We start from the raw sequence: 20,576 nt of genomic DNA on the forward strand, positions 1-20,576 counted from the left end.
CCTGCAGCATCATAATCTAATGCAAAAAAAGACGTAAACACAAAGCATGGACACGACGCATCAGAATCAGTAAGCTGTCAGCTTTCAGCATCAACGCGTCCATGTACATGCCGTCAGGTGATAAAGCTGACATTTCACTGATGCGTCGGGTCCGCACTCTGTGTTTACGTCTTTGAGTGGAATCCGCTTAGCTGTTTTCATTTACTGTTAGCGTGTTGGTGGTTGTTGAAATAGTTTTGTGAGGTTTAAACTGAGATTCTGGCCTTTCTGGCAAAATACATTTATATTTAAAAGTTGATTCAGGATTTAATGAATCGATATCACTTTATTCAAGCTACTCACCACTCTCTATCTGCCTGCACTTTCAAACGCACACACGCAAAGGACTACAGCAATATCTGAACCACGTCCAATTAGAGAGGCCCCGCCCCTGACTATCTCTGATTGGTTTAAACCATGTTATGGGCATAATGTGTGTCTACTGTTGACCACGCAGAGACTTTCAGGAGTTGTGGAGACTTTTTTTTTGTACTAAACAGCTGGTTGCACCAGTGCGACCTAGGATTTTTTTTAGTCACACCATTGAGAAATTAAGTCGCATAAGCGACCAAATTGGTTACACTCTAGAGCCCTGTAGCTGGCATTAGCAGAAATAGCAGAACAATTTAAAATTTGAATGGTGAAAATAACTACTCCCACAGTTTTTGTGCTAAGTGTCAAAGATTAAAGAAACAGGAACTCAGTAGGTTGAGTGAACCTACTGACCATCACCAAAGTGACGCTCACCCAATGAGCTTCACTTAGGTGATGTTAACAGAAAACATTGTGATTCCACTGACATGCAGATACCCAGTGCTATTAGACTATGAAAGTCTGGATATCTGGAATACGTGTCATTTTCTGCTTCTAAGTTTTATTTTTGACCCAAACGTCTGTCTCCTTTAACTTGCATGTTAAAGAAACAAGACTGCCTTATTTCATCTGTGCAATACTATCAAAATAAGGAACACATTTTAGTAATGCTGAAAAACTAGGATGTGAGGGAGGCTATATGTCTTCCATTTAAGCTTCACTTTATTGGCTCTCTATTTTAAGTCATTATCATTTATCTTAAATAAATCCTAATAAATCTCCCCAAATCCTTTTGCTCTCAGACTGCAGGTAAACCTGTAGTTCACAGAGTATTCCAAAGTAGAATGGGAAGCAGAGTCTTCACACTAAGATTGCTGGGGATCACAATCCACTGTGCACTGCTCCTCCAGATCCTTTGTTTCACCGCTTTTTTATTCTCCTACTGCTCTAGAGGTTTTTTTCTGGTTAAAAGAGACTTCTTCAACCCCATCGTCACTCAAGTCCTTGTTCTTAGTGAGTAGCTGGGGCTCTTGCTAATATTGCAGATCACGCGTCCTATAATATAAAGCCCCTTAAAGGAAACTATTTTTGTGAGTTGGCACCATATAAATAAATTGCAACTGAACTAAAAACAATCACATAAAATTACAGGATATCATGATGGGACAGTCCAATACTAAGTGGGACTAGATGATACTGAATGTTTTTGTACACTGTGATTTTGATAGTGCTTGTGAATAAATTCTGACTGACTTTACCAGCAGAACCGGGTGGTTGACCTGCCAAAGGTGCATCTAAAGACCTCTGTCTGTTCTCTCTGTCTCGGTCTCTACGGTGGTGGCAGCGACGGTGATGGTGATGGTGGTGGGTTCTCTCCTGGCTTGGTTTTTCCAGGGTGTAGTCTCTTAAGTTGACCTCTTGGGGCCGCTGTGGGGTCACAGTTGAGGCTGAGCGCTTCATAGGGCTGGCATCAGGGACAGACTGAAGGAGGAAGACGGATATAGAAAGCCAGTCAGTCATTTTAGAGTTGTTTTCCCCCCCAGCTTCATGTAACAACTGCATCTAATTATTTAATCCACACAGTAATTGCCCACTGCTTAATCTGATGAAGAAAATACATTACAGCAGAAATGTAATCATTTGTGTTGTGTTTTAGAATAATTGACTGTTGTCCCACATGACACAACAAAGGGAGTGAAAACATTTTACATTTAGCTAAAGCATCAGTATTAGGAGCACAGGGCCAATCTGCCCATACAACTCTGTCTTAGTAAATAGTAAGTAAGTATTAAGACAAGACAAGACAAGACAAGATAAGATAAGACTTTATTGAGCCCACGACGGGGAAATTAAAGGCAAAGGACCAGGTGTTTCACTCATACCAGTAGGAGCTGATTCATTCAGCTGATTAACCTATTTTAAGATAGAATTAGTTTCAGGTTTTATAACTTTCTGTAGACTTTTCACATATATGGAACACCCAACTGGAATGATCTGTAACAGAAAATTTATATATATATATATATATATATATATATATATATATTAGGGGTGCAACGATACTCGTATCGATATTGAACCGTTCGATACAGTGCTTTCGGTTCGGTACGCATATGTATCGAACAATACAACATTTTTAATTTATTTTATCAACTTTCCTTCTGACGGTGCTGTCTGTGTTGAGCGCTCAGTGGATCTGCGCTTGACAGTGCAGCCTAGGCAGAGTAGTCGAACACAGATTCACTGAGTGCAGGGCAAGCTAGCGAGACAGAAGTTAAGCTCTCCTTGCAACATGGCAAATTGAACCTCCCCCACCCTCATTCAGATCTGGCGTTTGGAACTATTTTGGTTTTCATGTGACGTATGACCCTGAAGGTAAGCGCGTCATGGACTAAAGTAAAACAGTATGTTGGATGTGCCACGCAATGCTCAATTACATGGGTGGGAACTAGTGTGTTAGCGCAGTTAGCTCGTTAACGTGTTGGCTGTCCAGCCCCACGCACGGGGCAATCCGCGGTAGCTCGTTAACGGAGATTTGCCGTGTTGTGGCGTTAACCTCATTTCAGATTAATGCTGACAGCACTAGTGGGAACACAACGAATATGACTGCACATTTATGCCGACATCATCCTAGTGCAAAGACAAGTGGAAGCAGAGAAAAACAACAAGCATGCATGCTACAAACTTTACCGGAGTCAGCGGTTAGCACATGATTCTCCTTATGGGGACCTGATATGTTTAATATGCTGCTGAGAATATAGCCCAGAAGAAGCGTATATTATAGCTTTTATTTTGGAAAGAGCCATTCCTCTGTAATAAACTCTCTTTTCCAAAGATGAGTGATTCCTCAATCAGATACAGGGCTCGCAAAATCGCTAGCCCGACGTCCCGGGGCTAGCGATTTTTCCAGTCGGGCTGCCCTGCCCTGCCCGTCGGCCTATCGTAGGAAGGAAAAATATATGTCAATGCTTTTGCATTCTTTCGGAAATGTAGCTGGGTAATTATGTCATTGGCATCGGTGAGCCACTGTGAATATGTGACATATTGAAATCGCGTTTGAATTTGCGCTTGTTTTTTGCTTTCACTTTGCAATCGTGCGAACTGTGTATAGAGAGCGACAGCACTGATTGGTGAGTGATGATAATTTGCGCACCAATTCCTCTGACATCATCTTATCAATCGTTAGCTTACTATGCAAACATGACAAGTGAAATCTCCCGCAGCTTAAACATGCGAGAGGTTGATCGCGCAGAGAGTCGCTGAGCGTTATGTGAGTGCGTGTGTAAAAGCAGCAGGATATATATTTTAGTTCTGCTGAACCAAATAAGACAGGTCAGGGTGAAGAAGTGACAGCCAAAGAAAAGCTTACCACAAAACGGAAACGTTATGACAAATCAGACTATAAGGCAAAAAGAAAGTGCAGCTTTATGGTTTCATGGACAAAAGAATTTCTGTGGCTGCAATATGACGAGCTAAATAACCAGGGCTGCACATAAGTGGTCCACAGGTGCGCATTCGCTGTCAAAATAAAAAACGCGCACAAGATAAGAAGTTGCAACGCCTGTTTGCATACATAAGGTTTTCTGGAGGAGGACAGACATTTGTTTAGAACTCTTAAAGATGTCGAAGAAGCTCCTTTAAGCAGTTACTTTGGTGTTCCTCCACCTCCAAAGAAATGTCAGAAGGAGTCCAAACCACAAAAGAAGCGCGTATTCTCGGACAAGTGGTTGCAGGAGGTGAGCTGGCTTCAAACAAATGATGAACGCACAGAGATGTGGTGCAGAATGTGCTGTGAAAATTTAATAAATGACAAATTAATAAAAAGGGATGAACATTTTTTTTGTATCGAAAAAATATCGAACCGTGACACCAAAGTATCGAACCGAACCGAACCGTGAATTTTGTGTATCGTTGCACCCCTAATATATATATATATATATATATAAAAGTCTAAATTAATAGTGAAGGGTGAATAAGACTTTTGAAGAGACATCTTCTAGTTCCAGAAAAAAAACTCTGTATTTAGCAATAGCTAAAAAAAACAAACAAACTGATTTTCAGAGGTCAGAAATAACAAAGTACACTAATGTGTAAAGTACAGATATAGATGTAGCTAGCTTTAGCTAGCACTGTTTTTTAAATGAAGAGATGGAGCTAAGTTTGTCCGAGATGGAGAAAGATACGAAAGACAGGACAGGAAGAAGAGAGGTTATACTATATTTAAAGGTAAGGACTGCTCACTGGTATTTGATAAACTAGAAATGTAAGGCTTATATTGTCACGGCGGGGTGCGCCGGTGTGAAGAAGAGGTAGACCCAGATGCAGACAGAACTAGGTTTCCAAAAATAAAGCGAGCCTTTATTGTGGCTGATGGCATGACAAAAACACCAGAGAACACTGAAACTGGGAAAACTAAGGAGACTAAGAACACTGTGTAAACTAAAAAGACTATGACACTCTGTGAAAGAACTATGAAAAAACTATGAACACAGAGTAACTAGGCAGGCTATGAAACAGTGACACAATAACAAAAAAGATGAGGTAAAAAGATGAGGTGAGGATAACAGACGATCTGACACCGACTGAGCAGAAACACACGGATTAAGTACACATAAGGAATGATCAGGGGAAGCGGAATCACATGGGGAAAACAGCTGACAACAATTAACATAGTGACAGGACAGGGGACGTGAAGCTAAATACAATAAACACAAGGATCCTTCAAAATAAAATGGGAAACATAACGAGACCCAGACATGACTCGAACTAGACAAACAAAGAAAACTTGGACATGAAACATGACAGATAAACACACGAAGACTTAACACAGGGATGAGACAAATGGGGAGCTTGATAAATCATGAATTAAAACTGTGACCTAGGCATGACAGAATGTAACTAGATAAACTGAAATGAAACTAGACTGAAAGGAATAACAAAAACATCAAGAAACTCAGAATACTGGGTCACATGACCCAGGACCATGACATATATGTATGTCCTCATGTTTTTAAATCAGATACTGAGAAAAAAAAAAGTAATGTGGACAACATGTGTTTATTAAAGGTTGCATGAAAATACTCTGTAGCTTAATGAAACAGATTAGATTCCTGTCCTGTGTGATGAATTTAAAGTAAAGAACAGTGTGTGCACACTGGCTGTGGTTTCATGGTCGGAGTGAGGTTAATCAAATGTAGCAGAGATTCATTTGAATTTTAGCTAATGATGCTTAGATTCATTAAATTTCACCTTCATACCAACTGTGTAGTGTCTAATGTAAAGAAAACATAAACAGTTTACAACTCATGAAACATCTGCTCACATCTTGTTGAATTCAGTTGTGTATATTCACAAAGAGCAGCAGGTCAATTGATCACAGCCTGTACACTAAGAAAATCTACTGGAGCAACACCAAGGCGTTAAGAGGCCAGCCAAGACATATAATCTCTGAGTGTATTGGGTCTGCCCTGGGGCTTCCTCTCGGTAGGACATGCCCGGAACACCTCAGCCATGAGGTGCCAAGGAGGCATCACTGCCAGATAATCAAACCACCCATATTGACTAATTTCGATGCGGAGGAACAGCAGTTCTACTCTGAGCCCTTCCTAGATGGCAGAAGCCCTCACCATATCTCTAGGAGAGAGGCCGACCACCGTTTGCAGAAAGCTTATTTCCACCGCTTGTATCTGCAGTCTCATTCTACCCACTGCTCGTGACTGCACCGTGTATCATGCAGGTAGATCGTGGGGTGGATGAGGTTCGCCCTGAGTTCCTGAAAGCTCTGGATGTTGTAGGGCTGTCTTGGTTGACACACCTTTACAATGTTGTGTGTAGGGGTGGGTTTTGATTATCGATTCTACCTCGGATAATGTGATATCGATTCATTAAATTCCTGAATTGATTTTTTCATATATAAATTTATTTTGCCCGAAACACCGGAATCTAAGGTTAAACCTAGCAAAATTTCAACAACCACCAAACAGCTAAAACAGTAAATGAGAGCAGGTAAACAGATTCTGCACAAAGATGTAAACACAAAGCATGGACCCGCTGACGGATCAGAATCAGTGAGATGTTGCACGGACACGGTCGGGGCTGAAAGCCGACAGCTCACCGATTCTGATGCATTGGCGCTTTGTGTTTACATCCATTTTGCGCTAGATTCGGAAGCTGTACTTTTATCTCTCTCCAAACAATTGACTGAACCAGCAGCAAAAGAAGATCCAAACTATGCTTCACATAACATTGTCATGAATTCCCTCTTACTTTTGCTGTTTTGCTTCCACCATGATAAAAATCACACTTCATGTACAGCTCTCTCTCTCTCTCTCTCTCTCTCTCTCTCTTTCAGTGTACTTTGAGAACAGTTTCTCATCAAAAATCTCTGTTTTCTGCATTATTTGCTTGCTTACTACGCACAAGTCTACCGTCGTTTACAGCGCTGTCGGACGCTGTTTTTTTTCTTTTACTTACTTAGGAAAAGAAAGCCTCATTTCTGCTGTTGAATAGGCTACTGAACAAATTTTAACTTTTTAAAATTATGCAAAATTGCAAAACACTTAGCTGTGTCTCTAATAAAACCTCTGTAACTTTGCTTTGCTTCACTTCAGCAGCATTAGGTAATGTTCATATGTTGACTAATGGTTTTCTTTTGTTTTTGATCTACTGCAGAATATTTTTAAGGTCATCTGCTATAAAATCCCAGGTCAGGAAAATCTTCTTCATGTTTTTCTGTGTTTTATCCTCAGTTACTTTGACACAAAGGCATCTGCTGTGATGCTTACACCTTTGATAAATTCTAGCAAGTGTCAGCTTTCCTTTTATAGATATAAAAATATGGATATATATGTATCGACTTGAATCAGAATTGAATCGATTCTAGAAATCAGTGACGATACCCAGCCCTAGTTGTGTGAAGATAAGGGGCGGTACCTCTAGATTGGTAACCTCCATCCATCCATTCGCTTCCGCTTATCCTTTTCAGGGTCGCAGAAGGTGCTGGAGCCTATCCCAGCTGTCATAGGGCAAGAGGCGGGGTACACCCTGGACAGGTCGCCAGTCTGTTGCAGGGCTAAGACACAGAGACAGACAACCATTCGCACTCACATTCACTTCCGCTTTCACACCTATGGGCAATTTAGATTAATCAATTAACCTATCACCATGCATGTCTTTGTGGGAGGAAGCCGGAATACCCAGAGGAAAGCCACACAAACACGAGAAGAACATGCAAACTCCACACAGAAAGACCCCAGCCTGACAGTGGAACTGAACTCTGGACCTTCTTGCTCTACAGCAACAGTGCTAACCACAGTGCCGCTGGTAAACTCTAGATTGGTTCCCATCTTTAAGAAGGGGGACAGCAGGCTGTGCTCCAACTGTACAGGGATAAAAGTTCTCCCTCCCTGGGAGAGTCTGTCTCGGGGTGGGAGAATCCATCCGTTAGTCGAACCTTGGATACAGAAGGAACAATGCGGTTTTCGTCCTGGTCGTGGGACAGCGGACCAGCTCTTTGCCCTCTCAAGGGTAAATGAGAGTTTGGCCAACTAGTCTACGGGTGTTTTGTGGACTTGGAGAAGGTATTCGATCCTGTCCTTCGTGTCCTGTGGGAGGTGTTTTGGGAGTAAGCAGTGTCTAGTTGCTTTTCACTAGGGGCAACTCCAGACTGAGTCCAGCCCCTCTCCAGGAGACTGGTTCCAGACTTTCCAAGCCATGCAATGAGGTGAGCCCAACTATACAGTGGGGCAAAAAAGTATTTAGTCAGCCACCGATTGTGCAAGTTCCCCCACTTAAAATGATGACAGAGGTCAGTAATTTGCACCAGAGGTACACTTCAACTGTGAGAGACAGAATGTGAAAAAAAAATCCATGAATTCACATGGTAGGATTTGTAAAGAATTTATTCGTAAATCAGGGTGGAAAATAAGTATTTGGTCAATAACAAAAATACAACTCAATACTTTGTAACATAACCTTTGTTGTCAATAACAGAGGTCAAACGTTTACTATAGGTCTTTACCAGGTTTGCACACACAGTAGCTGGTATTTTGGCCCATTCCTCCATGCAGATCTTCTCAAGAGCAGTGATGTTTTGGGGCTGTCGCCGAGCAACACGGACTTTCAACTCCCGCCACAGATTTTCTATGGGGTTGAGGTCTGGAGACTGGCTAGGCCACTCCAGGACTTTCAAATGCTTCTTATGGAACCACTCCTTTGTTGCCCGGGCGGTGTGTTTTGGATCATTGTCATGTTGGAAGACCCAGCCTCGTTTCATCTTCAAAGTTCTCACTGATGGAAGGAGGTTTTGGCTCAAAATCTCACGATACTTGGCCCCATTCATTCTGTCCTTAACACGGATCAGTCGTCCTGTCCCCTTGGCAGAAAAACAGCCCCATAGCATGATGTTTCCACCCCCATGCTTCACAGTAGGTATGGTGTTCTTGGGATGCAACTCAGTATTCTTCTTCCTCCAAACACGACGAGTTGAGTTTATACCAAAAAGTTCTACTTTGGTTTCATCTGACCACATGACATTCTCCCAATCCTCTGCTGTATCATCCATGTGCTCTCTGGCAAACTTCAGACGGGCCTGGACATGCACTGGCTTCAGCAGCGGAACACGTCTGGCACTGCGGGATTTGATTCCCTGCCGTTGTAGTGGGTTACTGATGGTGACCTTTGTTACTTTGGTCCCAGCTCTCTGCAGGTCATTCACCAGGTCCCCCCGTGTGGTTCTGGGATCTTTGCTCACCGTTCTCATGATCATTTTGACCCCACGGGACGATATCTTGCGTGGAGCCCCAGATCGAGGGAGATTATCAGTGGTCTTGTATGTCTTCCATTTTCTGATGATTGCTCCCACAGTTGATTTTTTCACACCAAGCTGCTTGCCTATTGTAGATTCACTCTTCCCAGTCTGGTGCAGGTCTACAATTCTTTTCCTGGTGTCCTTCGAAAGCTCTTTGGTCTTGGCCATGGCGGAGTTTGGAGTCTGACTGGTTGAGGCTGTGGACAGGTGTCTTTTATACAGATGATGAGGTCAAACAGGTGCCATTCATACAGGTAACGAGTGGGGGACAGAAAAGCTTCTTACAGAAGACGTTACAGGTCTGTGAGAGCCAGGGATTTTCCTTGTTTGAGGTGACCAAATACTTATTTTCCACCCTGATTTACGAATAAATTCTTTACAAATCCTACCATGTGAATTCATGGATTTTTTTTTCACATTCTGTGTCTCACAGTTGAAGTGTACCTCTGGTGCAAATTACTGACCTCTGTCATCATTTTAAGTGGGGGAACTTGCACAATCGGTGGCTGACTAAATACTTTTTTGCCCCACTGTATCTAACTGGTACCTCTTGACCTCATGCACGTACTCAGGCTCTTTCCTCACCAGAGAGGTGACATCCCATGTCCCAAAAGGTAGTCTCAGTCAGAGATGGGCAGTAACGCGTTACTTGTAACGCGTTACTGTAATCCGATTACTTTTTTCAAGTAACGAGTAAAGTAAGGGATTACTATTGCAAAAACGGTAATTAGATTACCGTTACTTTCCCGTAGGAACGCTGCGTTACTGCGTTACTAAAACCGTGATTTTCTTGCGAGAATGTCTCATGACAGTGACGTAAGCGAGTGTGATGTTCGTGACAACAGCTGTGTGCAGATCAACAATGGATCATATATCGAGTGCGGAGAGAGTATGAGCGTGCAGCGTTTAAAGCGTGGAAGTACTGACCTTACTTTGAGTTTGATTCCGTAAAAAGTGACAAAAACATTAGTGTCCGCTGTGCGTGGGAAGAAAACTTCTTTTTACAGCGAAAAAAAACCCTAAACTTCCAAGCAAGCACCGAGTAGCTACGACGTAATGGGAAACTCTTAGAGAAACTGCGGTATCCTTCCACTGACCGCTGCAGCACACCTGCACCAGGATAAACCTCCGCCTACTCGACTCCTGCTTTACAGGTGAAAATAGAGCAAAAGGACCGCTAGTCTTTGACTTTATTTATTTTCTGCTGTGTTTTACTTGCATCTGAAAGAGTGAGTGTAAACACAAAAAAATAAAAAAAAATAAAAAAAATTATATATATATATATATATATATATATATATATATATATATATATATATATATATATATATATATATATATATATTATGTGCTGGAATGTGCAGAAAATAGGTTTAAATGTTAAACCAATTTCTTCCAGTCAGATAATGGTGCATATAATTAAAATTTTGCTTCATGCATAAAGTTAAAAGATTAAAACTAACAAAACAAGTTTTAAAAAGAGACTTTTCCATTTGATTACATTTTGTATGATGGATTATGTAGAAAAAGTAGAATTGGGCTGAAAGATCTATCGCTTTATCACCTATTCAGGTTGTAAATCATGTTTTTAAAAAGTAACTAAGTAACTAAGTAATTAATTACTTTTGAAAATAAGTAATCAGTAAAGTAACGGGATTACTTTTTTGGGGAAGTAATCAGTAATTAATTACTGATTACTTTTTTCAAGTAACTTGACCAACACTGGTCTCAGTACGGAGGAATCGGTCCACCATTTAACACACAATACATCCAACCCCTACGGAAACCCCTGAGAACATGGGTCACACAAACCCCTCCACCACGATAAGATAGCGATTCATGGAGGGGCTAACAATAGGGATTTCTTTTCTTTGTGATAGTTTTATTATTTGAAACTAAACATATCTCCTTCCAAGTTTGACCAGGAAAACTGAAGCATGTTTTCAGACAATTTCTGTATACTTAACCATAAGTATGTTTCATGGGATAATTGTGTTTTTCTACCCTAACTTATGCAAAGTAAAATAAACTGAGTAGTTTCAATCAGAACTAGCTAATGAGTGAAACACATTTTCGCTAAGACTCTGCTGAGACAAATTTAAAGCAGTATTTAATATATATCGGGTTAATGTATCGTCTTACACATGATAATTCCCATGACCTAATATTGACGTGTGTCAGTGTAAGTCTTGATGGTAACATCAGAGTTTCTGGATTTGTTCCTATAGCACTGATTTTAAGAGTCCATCAAGCCTGAGCCTATAAATTAACCATACTGTCAATAGCAGTAAAGAAGAATATTGTTTGGCAGAATGTACATACAGCTAGATGAATCCCTGGAGAGTGGCGTGAATGGCTCCGCTGTAATGCAAGGGAGAAACAGAAAGAAAAGAAAGGAGAGATGAATATTAGGAATATTAAGATAGAAATGATATACAGATGAGGACAAAATAATATCCAGGTATGTCCACCAATTTTTTGATTGGGGAACATCTATAAATTATTATAGCTAATTACGTATATTATTCTAGTTGACTAATTTTTATTTCTCTGTGTGAGCCCCACCTAAGTGTGCAAAGGGATCACTGAGTTGCATTAGATTGAAAGGCAGGTGGGGCAGGGGAGAATCAACTCATCACTACCCCCCACATGCCATATGATATGACTTCCCACCACCATCCCAACTAACCCCCAAAACCTATAGGAAGCCCTAATTTCCTCTACATAAATACAGTCATTATGAATCTTATGTTTGAATGTGCTAGGCTTTTGCTATACATTATAAAAATTGTAAGAAGCAATACAGGTAAAGTTCAATCCCACCAGGTTAGATACCCGGGAGCAACAGCAGAGCCAACAACCACCCGCTCAACCTCCCCCCCTGCAATCCCACCCAACAGATCCAGCATCCATCCGTTTCCCCTGCTGGTCCACTGTAGCCCAGCAGAGGAAATGTGTAGGCTCAGAGCCCCCAACAAGGGATCCACTAAAGAGGCAAAAAAACAGGGAATGGGGAATGAAAATTGGTGCAGAGGGCACCAATATGTCTACTAACAGATCTAATCACAAGGGCGAGGGGAAAGCAAGCAACTAGAGAGAGGCCGGGTGCTGTACATACAAACCCCACTGAGGCTAGCTCATGTTAGGAATAAAATCACAATCAACCTATCCATTATTTCCTCAACCGCAAAACAAAAATGGCTATGACTCCTACAGTACGGAGGCCCCTTGGTCACTTATAAAAGACTATAAATTCGGTAATATTTTTGTGTGTTTCTATCCAGCATTTCATCTGCTCCCTCCAGTATATCCTGCATTCTGTGATTGTCACAGATATATCAAAGAACATGGCACCCACTCTTCCTTCTGTTCTTGTCTGTCAAGACGGGCTGACAAGGGAATACCCTGAAAATGAAAGCAGATCTGCACATACTTTTCCAACCAAGATCAAGTGATACTACTGAGAATCAGAGGCACAAGAGTAATCCTACATGTGCAGCAGACACATTCTAAAAGGCCATTAATCCTCCATTTCAAATTTTTTATTCTTCACAGTAATGCAATTACCATATTCCTCTTTCTGTAAATTTGGGATCCAAAGCTATTTGGAAGAGCTATCAAAGTTTCAGTTGGCAGCAGAAGAAAAACAATACTGTACAAACAGCAGGCAGTGAGCCAGGATCTAATCAGATTACGTTAGACTTCACCTCTCCTGTGAGAGAAGAATCAACAGCAGCTCTTCCCATAGGGCTGTGGGTGAGCAGGGCACTTTGAATGCATGAATCGATTAAGATCACGCAGGAAATGAGATGCTTCTTATATTTCTTAGGCTCTTGTGAAAGACTCATTTAGAGATTTTCAGCTTTGAATGGATCAATAATGAAACCTTGCGGGCCTCCACAAGCTGCAACATGCACATTGGCCACACCACAGGAACAACTTGGATTGGCATGCTTAACTGGATGTAACAAAAACCTGTTAGGATTAGATTAAGTGAACACCAGTTTGTTGCTGACTGGCCCTTGCATTCAAAGAGTGGGGTTTTGCCCAAAATGATCCTTGGTGGTCAGAGACATTATCTGATCATAATGATGATAGAATGTCGTCTACAATTTCATAAAGAACAGAAAAAATATAGCAGTAAAACATAACTCTGTTGCAAATAAGACAGATTAATGTGGCAGAAAATTGTTAATCTTGGGATTTTAATTTGAGTATATTACTTTATTGCTGAGTGCACGCTTAGTGTTGCTGTTTATTTCTAAGGTGATTTGTCTCAGATTAGATTTCTAAAACTTTAAACTGAATGCAGACTACTGTCTTATAGCCTAACAAAGGCGATGCAGAAATTGTTTGTCTGGAAGTCAAAGTGAAACTAATTGTATTGATTGAACAGCTGTTCTTGGTGTCTTTCTTCTAGTAGCTGCAATTCCAGCAGTGCAAAACAGAATTAGCAGCAGATTAAATCAAGCATAACAACACTTATACATGTTCTGCATCACTAAATTAATGCATGTACCTTTCAGTGACAATGTGGTACTTCATTCAGTGGTTTTAGCAATGAACGATTTAACAAGCTGTCAAAGGAGCTTGCAAAGAAAAGCGTCTGGACTTCTTTAAGTTACTTGAAGACGTTTCACCTCTCATCCGAGAAGCTTCTTCAGTTCTAAGGTCAAATGGTGGAGAGTCCCAGATATAAACCTAGTGGGAGTGTCCCCCCACAGAGGGACAAAAGGACCCCCTGATGATCCTCTAATCGCCTGAGGTGTGGAACTGGGTGTGGGTCCCAATCAGCCAGAGTTTCGGGTGAGTTCATTGTGAAACCTGGCCCCACCTTATCATGCGAATTCCTGAGGTCAGATGGCCCAGGATGTGAGTGGGCGTTAAGGCGTCTGGGAAGGGATCTCAAAACTGGATTATAGATGGCAGAGAGTTGGTGTCGTAAACCACCGCCTCTGTTCAAAGATGGTCGCTCACAGTGGACATAGATGGCTTCTTTCACTCCTCTTTCAAACCATCTGTCCTCTCTGTCCAAAATGTGAACATTGGCATCCTCGAAAGAGTGTCCTTTATCCTTAAGATGCAGATGGACAGCTGAGTCTTGTCCTGTGGAGGTGGCTCTTCTGTGTTGTGCCATGCGCTTGTGAAGTGGCTGTTTGGTCTCTCCAATGTAGAGGTCTGGGCATTCCTCGCTGCACTGTACTGCATACACCACATTGTTAAGTCTGTGTTTTGGCGTTTTGTCTTTCGGGTGAACCAGTTTTTGTCTGAGTGTGTTGCTGGGTCTGAAGTACACCGGGATGTCATGCTTGGAGAAAACCCTCCTGAGTTTCTGTGATACACCGGCTACATAGGGGATGACAATGTTGTTGCGTCTGTCCTTCTTATCCTCCCTCGCTGGTGTCTGATCTTCTTTTCTGTGCCTCTTTGCTGACTTTAAAAATGCCCATTTAGGATAGCCGCACGTTTTGAGTGCTTCCTTTACATGTGTGTGTTCCTTCTTTTTCCCTTCAGGCTTAGAGGGAACATGTTCTGCCCGGTGGTGTAGGGTCCTAATTACTCCAAGTTTGTGTTCAGGTGTCATCTACATATCTGTACCAGTGGCTGGGTACTCTGGTACAGATATGTAGACGACACCTGGGTCAAAATCAAGACACAAGAAGTGGAATCCTTCACTGCGCACATCAACGCTGTGGATAAAAACATCAAGTTCACCAGGGAAGACACAAAGGACGACTGTTTGCCTTTCCTGGACTGCGCTGTGCACATTGAAGAGAATGGCAACCTCAACATCGAAGTTTACCGGAAGCCCACACACACGGACCAGTACCTCCTGTTTGACTCCCATCACCCTCTGGAACACAAACTTGGAACCAATAAAACTAACTGTAAGATGTTTAACTACATTGCTGTCTGTATTATTGTTGAAGTCCTAAATGATCACCTTTAAAGTGTTTGTGCTAATAACATCATGTACAGTCAGAGAGGCATGGAGAACAGCCCTGACTGGGAGAGGTTTTGAATAGATTGTACGGTTACGGTGTAACCTTGGTTCTCTTAGTAAGAGACTATCTCTCCACACCGTTACATATTCCATATGTACGGGGTACGACCCCCCTTGGTTGTGGCGTATGGATATTTCTTTAAGACACTCCGGCACGCCCGGCTACGGCCCACAGCTTACGTATAAAACAGCTGTGCAGACGTGACACCGGTGATCGTTTGATCGGAACGCGTTTCCGAGTGGCCTCACGGTGGAGAGATAGTCTCTCACTAAGAGAACCAAGGTTACACCGTAACCGTACGTTCTCTAGTATATCGAGACTATCTCTCCACACCGTTACATATTCCATATGTACGGGGTAACTCTGTAAGACACCCCGCAAGGAGACAGTGCAACCGAACCGCCGAGAGTGAAGACCAAAGAACTATGTACAAATACACATATGTACACACCACCCCGGTCAGGGCCAAGCCAGACGCGAAGGCCGAGCCAGGGGGTGGAGGCAGCAATCTGCAGATGCCAGACTGGCCTGAACCGGTCCTGCAGGATGCAGGAGTGCAAGGTCAGCCCGGGAACCGCAAGGCAGATAGTCAGGGAACGCAGCACACCGAACCGCCAAGTAACAGCCCGCTGGTCGCATAGGGCTACGACATGCGGGCAATGCCAGACAGAAAGTCGGCACTACAGCTGGAGAGCTCTCACTCGCCAGAGCGAGATCCGACTGGCGTGTACGCCTGCGTAAGTGGAGGGCTGAGCAAAGCAACGACCCGACAGTCTACCCCCAGCACCATCACCACGTGCATGTCCGCAGACAGTGGAGCCTCAAGAGTGAACTCACAAAGTCCCAGCTACTGGGTGTCCCCGTGCTGGCCTTGTAAGTCTGTAACACACAGGCAAGGACCAACCGGGAGTTAGCATCGCAGGCTGGGGACCTCTCACTCACTGGCCAAAATGTCAGACACAGCAAGGTCTGACAAGCTCAACCCGCGGCATGCGGTTGGCGCGACAACAGGCCAGAAGCACGGGCAGTCGGCTAGGACGAGCCCGCACATACACTCCCCAAGGATCCCCAGCTGGAGCCTTCAGAGCCCAGGGCCCGAACCTGGAATCCCAGGAGCAGGAAGAGGAGAGGAAGCGTAGCTCATCGAGCCGCTGAGAGGAGACCCTACTGGGTGCCTGCAAGAAGCGGGCAACGTCAGACAGGGAGCCAGCGCCGCAGGCTGGGGAACACTCACCCGCTGGCTGAGGCATCAGACACAGCGAGGACCAACTGGCGGGCAAGTCGGCGAATGCGACAACGTGCCAGGGGAACACAGCCTGCAGCCGCAGCAGCCTATATGCCAGACAGAGACTGGCTAAGGAGGCTGGAGAACACACATGCGCTGGCTGACGTATCAGACACAGCGAGGACCGACTGGCGGGCAAGCCAGCGAATGCGGGCAACACTCCAGAGAACCCAACCTGCAGGGCCCCAGGGCCAAGTGGCTGCCGAGCGCTGTCCGTAGACAGGGGAGCCACAAGAGTGAACTTGAGGATGAGACACTTGAGGACAGCCAGCACCGCAGGCTGGAACACAACACACTCGCTGGCTGGCTTATCAGACACAGCGAGGCCAGGCTAACGTGTAACGGGTGAACCGCCTGCAGAGAGCCTGGCGCTGCAGGCTGGAGAACACTCACTCGCTGGCTGAGGATCAGACACAGCGAGGTCCAGCTGGCACGTAAACCGGTGAAGCGCGGGCAATATGCCAGGGAAACACAGCCTGCAGCAGTAGCAGTGTTAACACACATAGCAGCTGAGCTGCACAGTGCAAAGGCGACAGCGTATGCTTGAACGCTGAAGCCGTGTCCCTGCCGTGTTTCCTCACTGTAGCCGAGCTACTCGCTAGCCGGCAGCTGCACAGCATGGTCCGACCGGCGCATAAGCCTGTTTTTTTTTCGAGGCGACATGCCAGGGAAGGGGGACCAACTAAGGGGAAGCAAGGGCCAGCTAGGGGGAACCAAGCAAAGGGATACCAGGGGAATACCGGGGCTACCAGGGGAATACCGGGGCTACCAGGGGACCTAGAAGGGAGAAATACATCGCCCACGGAGGATGCCGAAGCACGCTCCAATAGACGCACAAACACAGTACTCTCAAGGTAAGCACTCTTTCGCACACACACACAACAAGTGGAGATCAACGATCACCGGTGTCACGTCTCCACAGCTGTTTTATAAGCTGTGGGGCGTAGCCGGGTGTGCTGGAGTGTCTTAAAGAAATATCCACACACCACAACCAAGGGGGGGTCGTACCCCGTACATATGGAATATGTAACGGTGTGGAGAGATAGTCTCAATATGCTAGAGAACACATAGTTCAATTCAACATATAAGACTTCAAGAATGCACAAGCATCTACTTAAAATATATTTATTTAATCTATAATCTATGATATTATTATGTACAATTCTAATGTATTTTGTTCATCTCCTTTAAATAAACAGGCAGCCTTAAAGTATGAAATATTCATATAAAAAAAAAAAAACCACATATAAATGTGTCTACTGTCTCAGTGGCTGATAGTGGCCCACAGGTCTCAGTGTGAGCTTGAAGCCATTTGTTTATGTTTAAGTAGTTTAATGTGTAGGTGCTGACGACAAACATACTTTGGTATAACTTTGGTAGCACAGAAACAAGTGGCTATTCTTTGTGACCATTTGGATCGGTCCCTCATATTACCATTATTTCACCCAAAGGCACCAAGTTAATACTTAAAAAAGCTGCAGCAATACACACAAATGTAAACAGTACTTGGTGACAACTTTGCTTTTAGTTTGCGGTTGACAAATGCGCCGTCGATTTCCCCAAATTTGAAGTGTGATCTGGTGTAGACTTCGTGGTCCCATATATCCCACAATTCATAGCGCGGCGGTGGGTGTGGTTGATTTTGCCGAAAAATACTGCAATACGATACCACTGATTTCCTTTCCGATCCAATACCAAGTAAAATTCAGAGTGGTATCGGCGATACTGATCTGATACCAATACTTTGTACAAAAACATTTTTTACGGTATCTTTTATTGTATCTCAAATTATAGCTTCATAATGATTACAGGACGTCAGGTTACTTGTTCTTATCACTTAATAATGCAGAATTGTCATATAGAAATAAAAAAACTGAAGTTGTGTGCCATTTGAGCATGTTGCCTGGCTACAGCACTAAAGGACTCCGCGAGAGACGTCTGTCTCGCCCTAGCAGCACATACCCCTCTCCTCTCCTCCTCTTCAGTTCGCCTCAACATACCTCATTATATTCTGTGATATGATTTATAGTGAGGTGTTTGACGAGTTAAATGGTGTAGCCACAACACCTCACTGTCTTGGCGCAAACCCTGTCTTGGCTGTTTGTCTTGTTTGTCTTCAGCTGAACCGGGGCAGCCGAAGAGTAAACTTTCAAAAGTACTGAATATGATATCACTTATTTATGTGCGAATGTTTAATAATGAAGAACATTAAAACATTACTGTTGGCCACATGTCGGCAAAATTATGTGGCATTAGTGATGTTAGTACTTTCAGCGTCAGCTTGGTTTTAAAGCCTCTACTTTAAAATATATGCCATTCAGTAGTTGACCTTAATCTTACAGAGAATGTGATAATTTTAATGGATAATTAAAGTCAGTAATATATATAAAAAAAAAAACCAAAACAACAAGTTGAAAATCAGTGAATGCTGCTCGGTTTGCAGTCCTGAATATCACAGCACAAGCAGGATTCACTGCACTGTTAATGTTAGCTATGTTATATTGCTGCCTCTGTTCGGTGGTGTCGAGCCAAACGGACTTTAACGTTTGTTTGAACGAGCTGACGGTTCACTGTTAAGCTGAAAGAAAGATGCTTTAATCACAGGAGTCACACGTGTCCACTGTACCATCTGGGAACTCTTCTTGTTTAGCACTCCTAATAACACAAACACTAAATTAGGGGTGGGCGGTATAAGCGGTACACGGTAGAAACGATATAAATTTGGCCAACGGTAGAGATTTTGACTAGGGATGCACCGATACCGATACCGGCATCTGGTATCGGCCTCGATATCACATTTTCAGTACGTAAGTACTCGTACTCGTTAAAAGTCCCCCGATACCGGGGACCAATACCACGGTCTGAGAAATGTCTATGTTTGAGTGGCATGTAAGGGGTTAATCACAGGCGCCGAGTGCCCGCCCCCAGGCCCCGGCTGCAGCTCAGAGCGGGGGAGAAGGGGAGGCGAGACATGTCAGCCGTGTGGAACTATTTCAAAGTGAATGAAGACGACAAAACAAAGGCGGACTGCAAATTGTGCTCAGCGAAATTGTCCAGAAGAGGCTCAAAAGGTAGCGCATTTAACACAAGCAATTTAATCAAGCACCTAAAATCACGAGTACAAGGAGTTTACCCACGCTTCTAAACCAACACAACCCACGCTGCAGCAAACTCTTGCAAGACGAGAGAAAATGTCCAGAGACAATCTACGTGCTGTGAAAATAACACAGGCAATTATCGAGTACATTGCATTGAGTGACCAGCCACTCTCGGAGGTAGAAAATGTTGGATTCCTGCGTCTCCTCCATGTTCTGGAGCCCAGATATGATGTCCCAAGCCGCCACTACATGACTGACACGGAGCTGCCTAAGCTACACGAGTCCGTGAAAAAACATATCCACAGCCTACTGCAAGCCTCCTCTGCGTTTAGTTTCACCATGGATATTTGGACAAGCAGTGTTAGCCCCGTGTCGCTGATTAGCCTAACCTCCCAGTGGATAGACGAGTTTCACGCCGCAATGAGCCATTACATGCCAAACAATTCCGCGGCTCGCACACCAGCTAGGCTATAGCGCATGTGTTTGAGGAAATGCTCCAGACATGGGGTATACCTAAGACATCAGTACATGTTGTGCTTTGTGACAATGCCAAAAACATGATTAAAGCCATGAATGACGCAGGGCTCCCAAGTCTGCCATATGTCGCGCACACGCTCCAACTGGCTGTTCACGAGGGCTTATTAGCACAGAGGAGCATAGCTGATGCTATAGCAGTGGGACGGAAAATAGTTGGGCATTTTAAACATTCCGCCTACTCCCGCCTCGAGGACATTCAGGGACAGCTCAACCAGCCAATAAAGAGACTGCAGCAGGACGTACAGACGCGCTGGAACAGCACGTATTACATGCTCCAGTCCCTCATTGAGCAAAAGCGAGTGCTGGGCGTGTCCGAGCATGAACTCCCTGAACTATCTCACTGCTCACCAATGGGCTCTTATGGAGAGGGCTGTTGCCCTCCTCGCCCCCTTTGAGGAACTAACTAAAAAAGTGAGCAGCTATGATGCACTAGCCTCTGATGTCATCCCAGCTGTGACTGTGCTAGTATGACTTCTGAACAGAGAAACAGA

At 43.7% G+C, this 20,576-nt stretch overlaps 1 protein-coding gene across 1 annotated transcript in view; it reads right to left on the minus strand.

Moving 5' to 3' along the window:
• The window catches only part of cacna1ba (calcium voltage-gated channel subunit alpha1 Ba), a 292,202-nt gene that overhangs the window by 18,939 nt on the left and 252,687 nt on the right, over nucleotides 1-20,576 (minus strand). Inside the window, exons 45-46 of the mRNA XM_087849000.1 lie at nucleotides 11,483-11,521; nucleotides 1,611-1,833 (exon numbers count right to left, since the gene is read on the minus strand). Coding sequence (XP_087705126.1) covers nucleotides 1,611-1,833; nucleotides 11,483-11,521 — 262 coding nt within the window. The remainder of the gene's footprint in view (nucleotides 1-1,610; nucleotides 1,834-11,482; nucleotides 11,522-20,576) is intronic.

The sequence above is a fragment of the Neolamprologus brichardi genome, chromosome 12 (genome assembly GCF_056152115.1).
Source record: "Neolamprologus brichardi isolate AB-2024 chromosome 12, ASM5615211v1, whole genome shotgun sequence".
Classification (NCBI taxonomy): Eukaryota; Metazoa; Chordata; class Actinopteri; order Cichliformes; family Cichlidae; genus Neolamprologus; species Neolamprologus brichardi.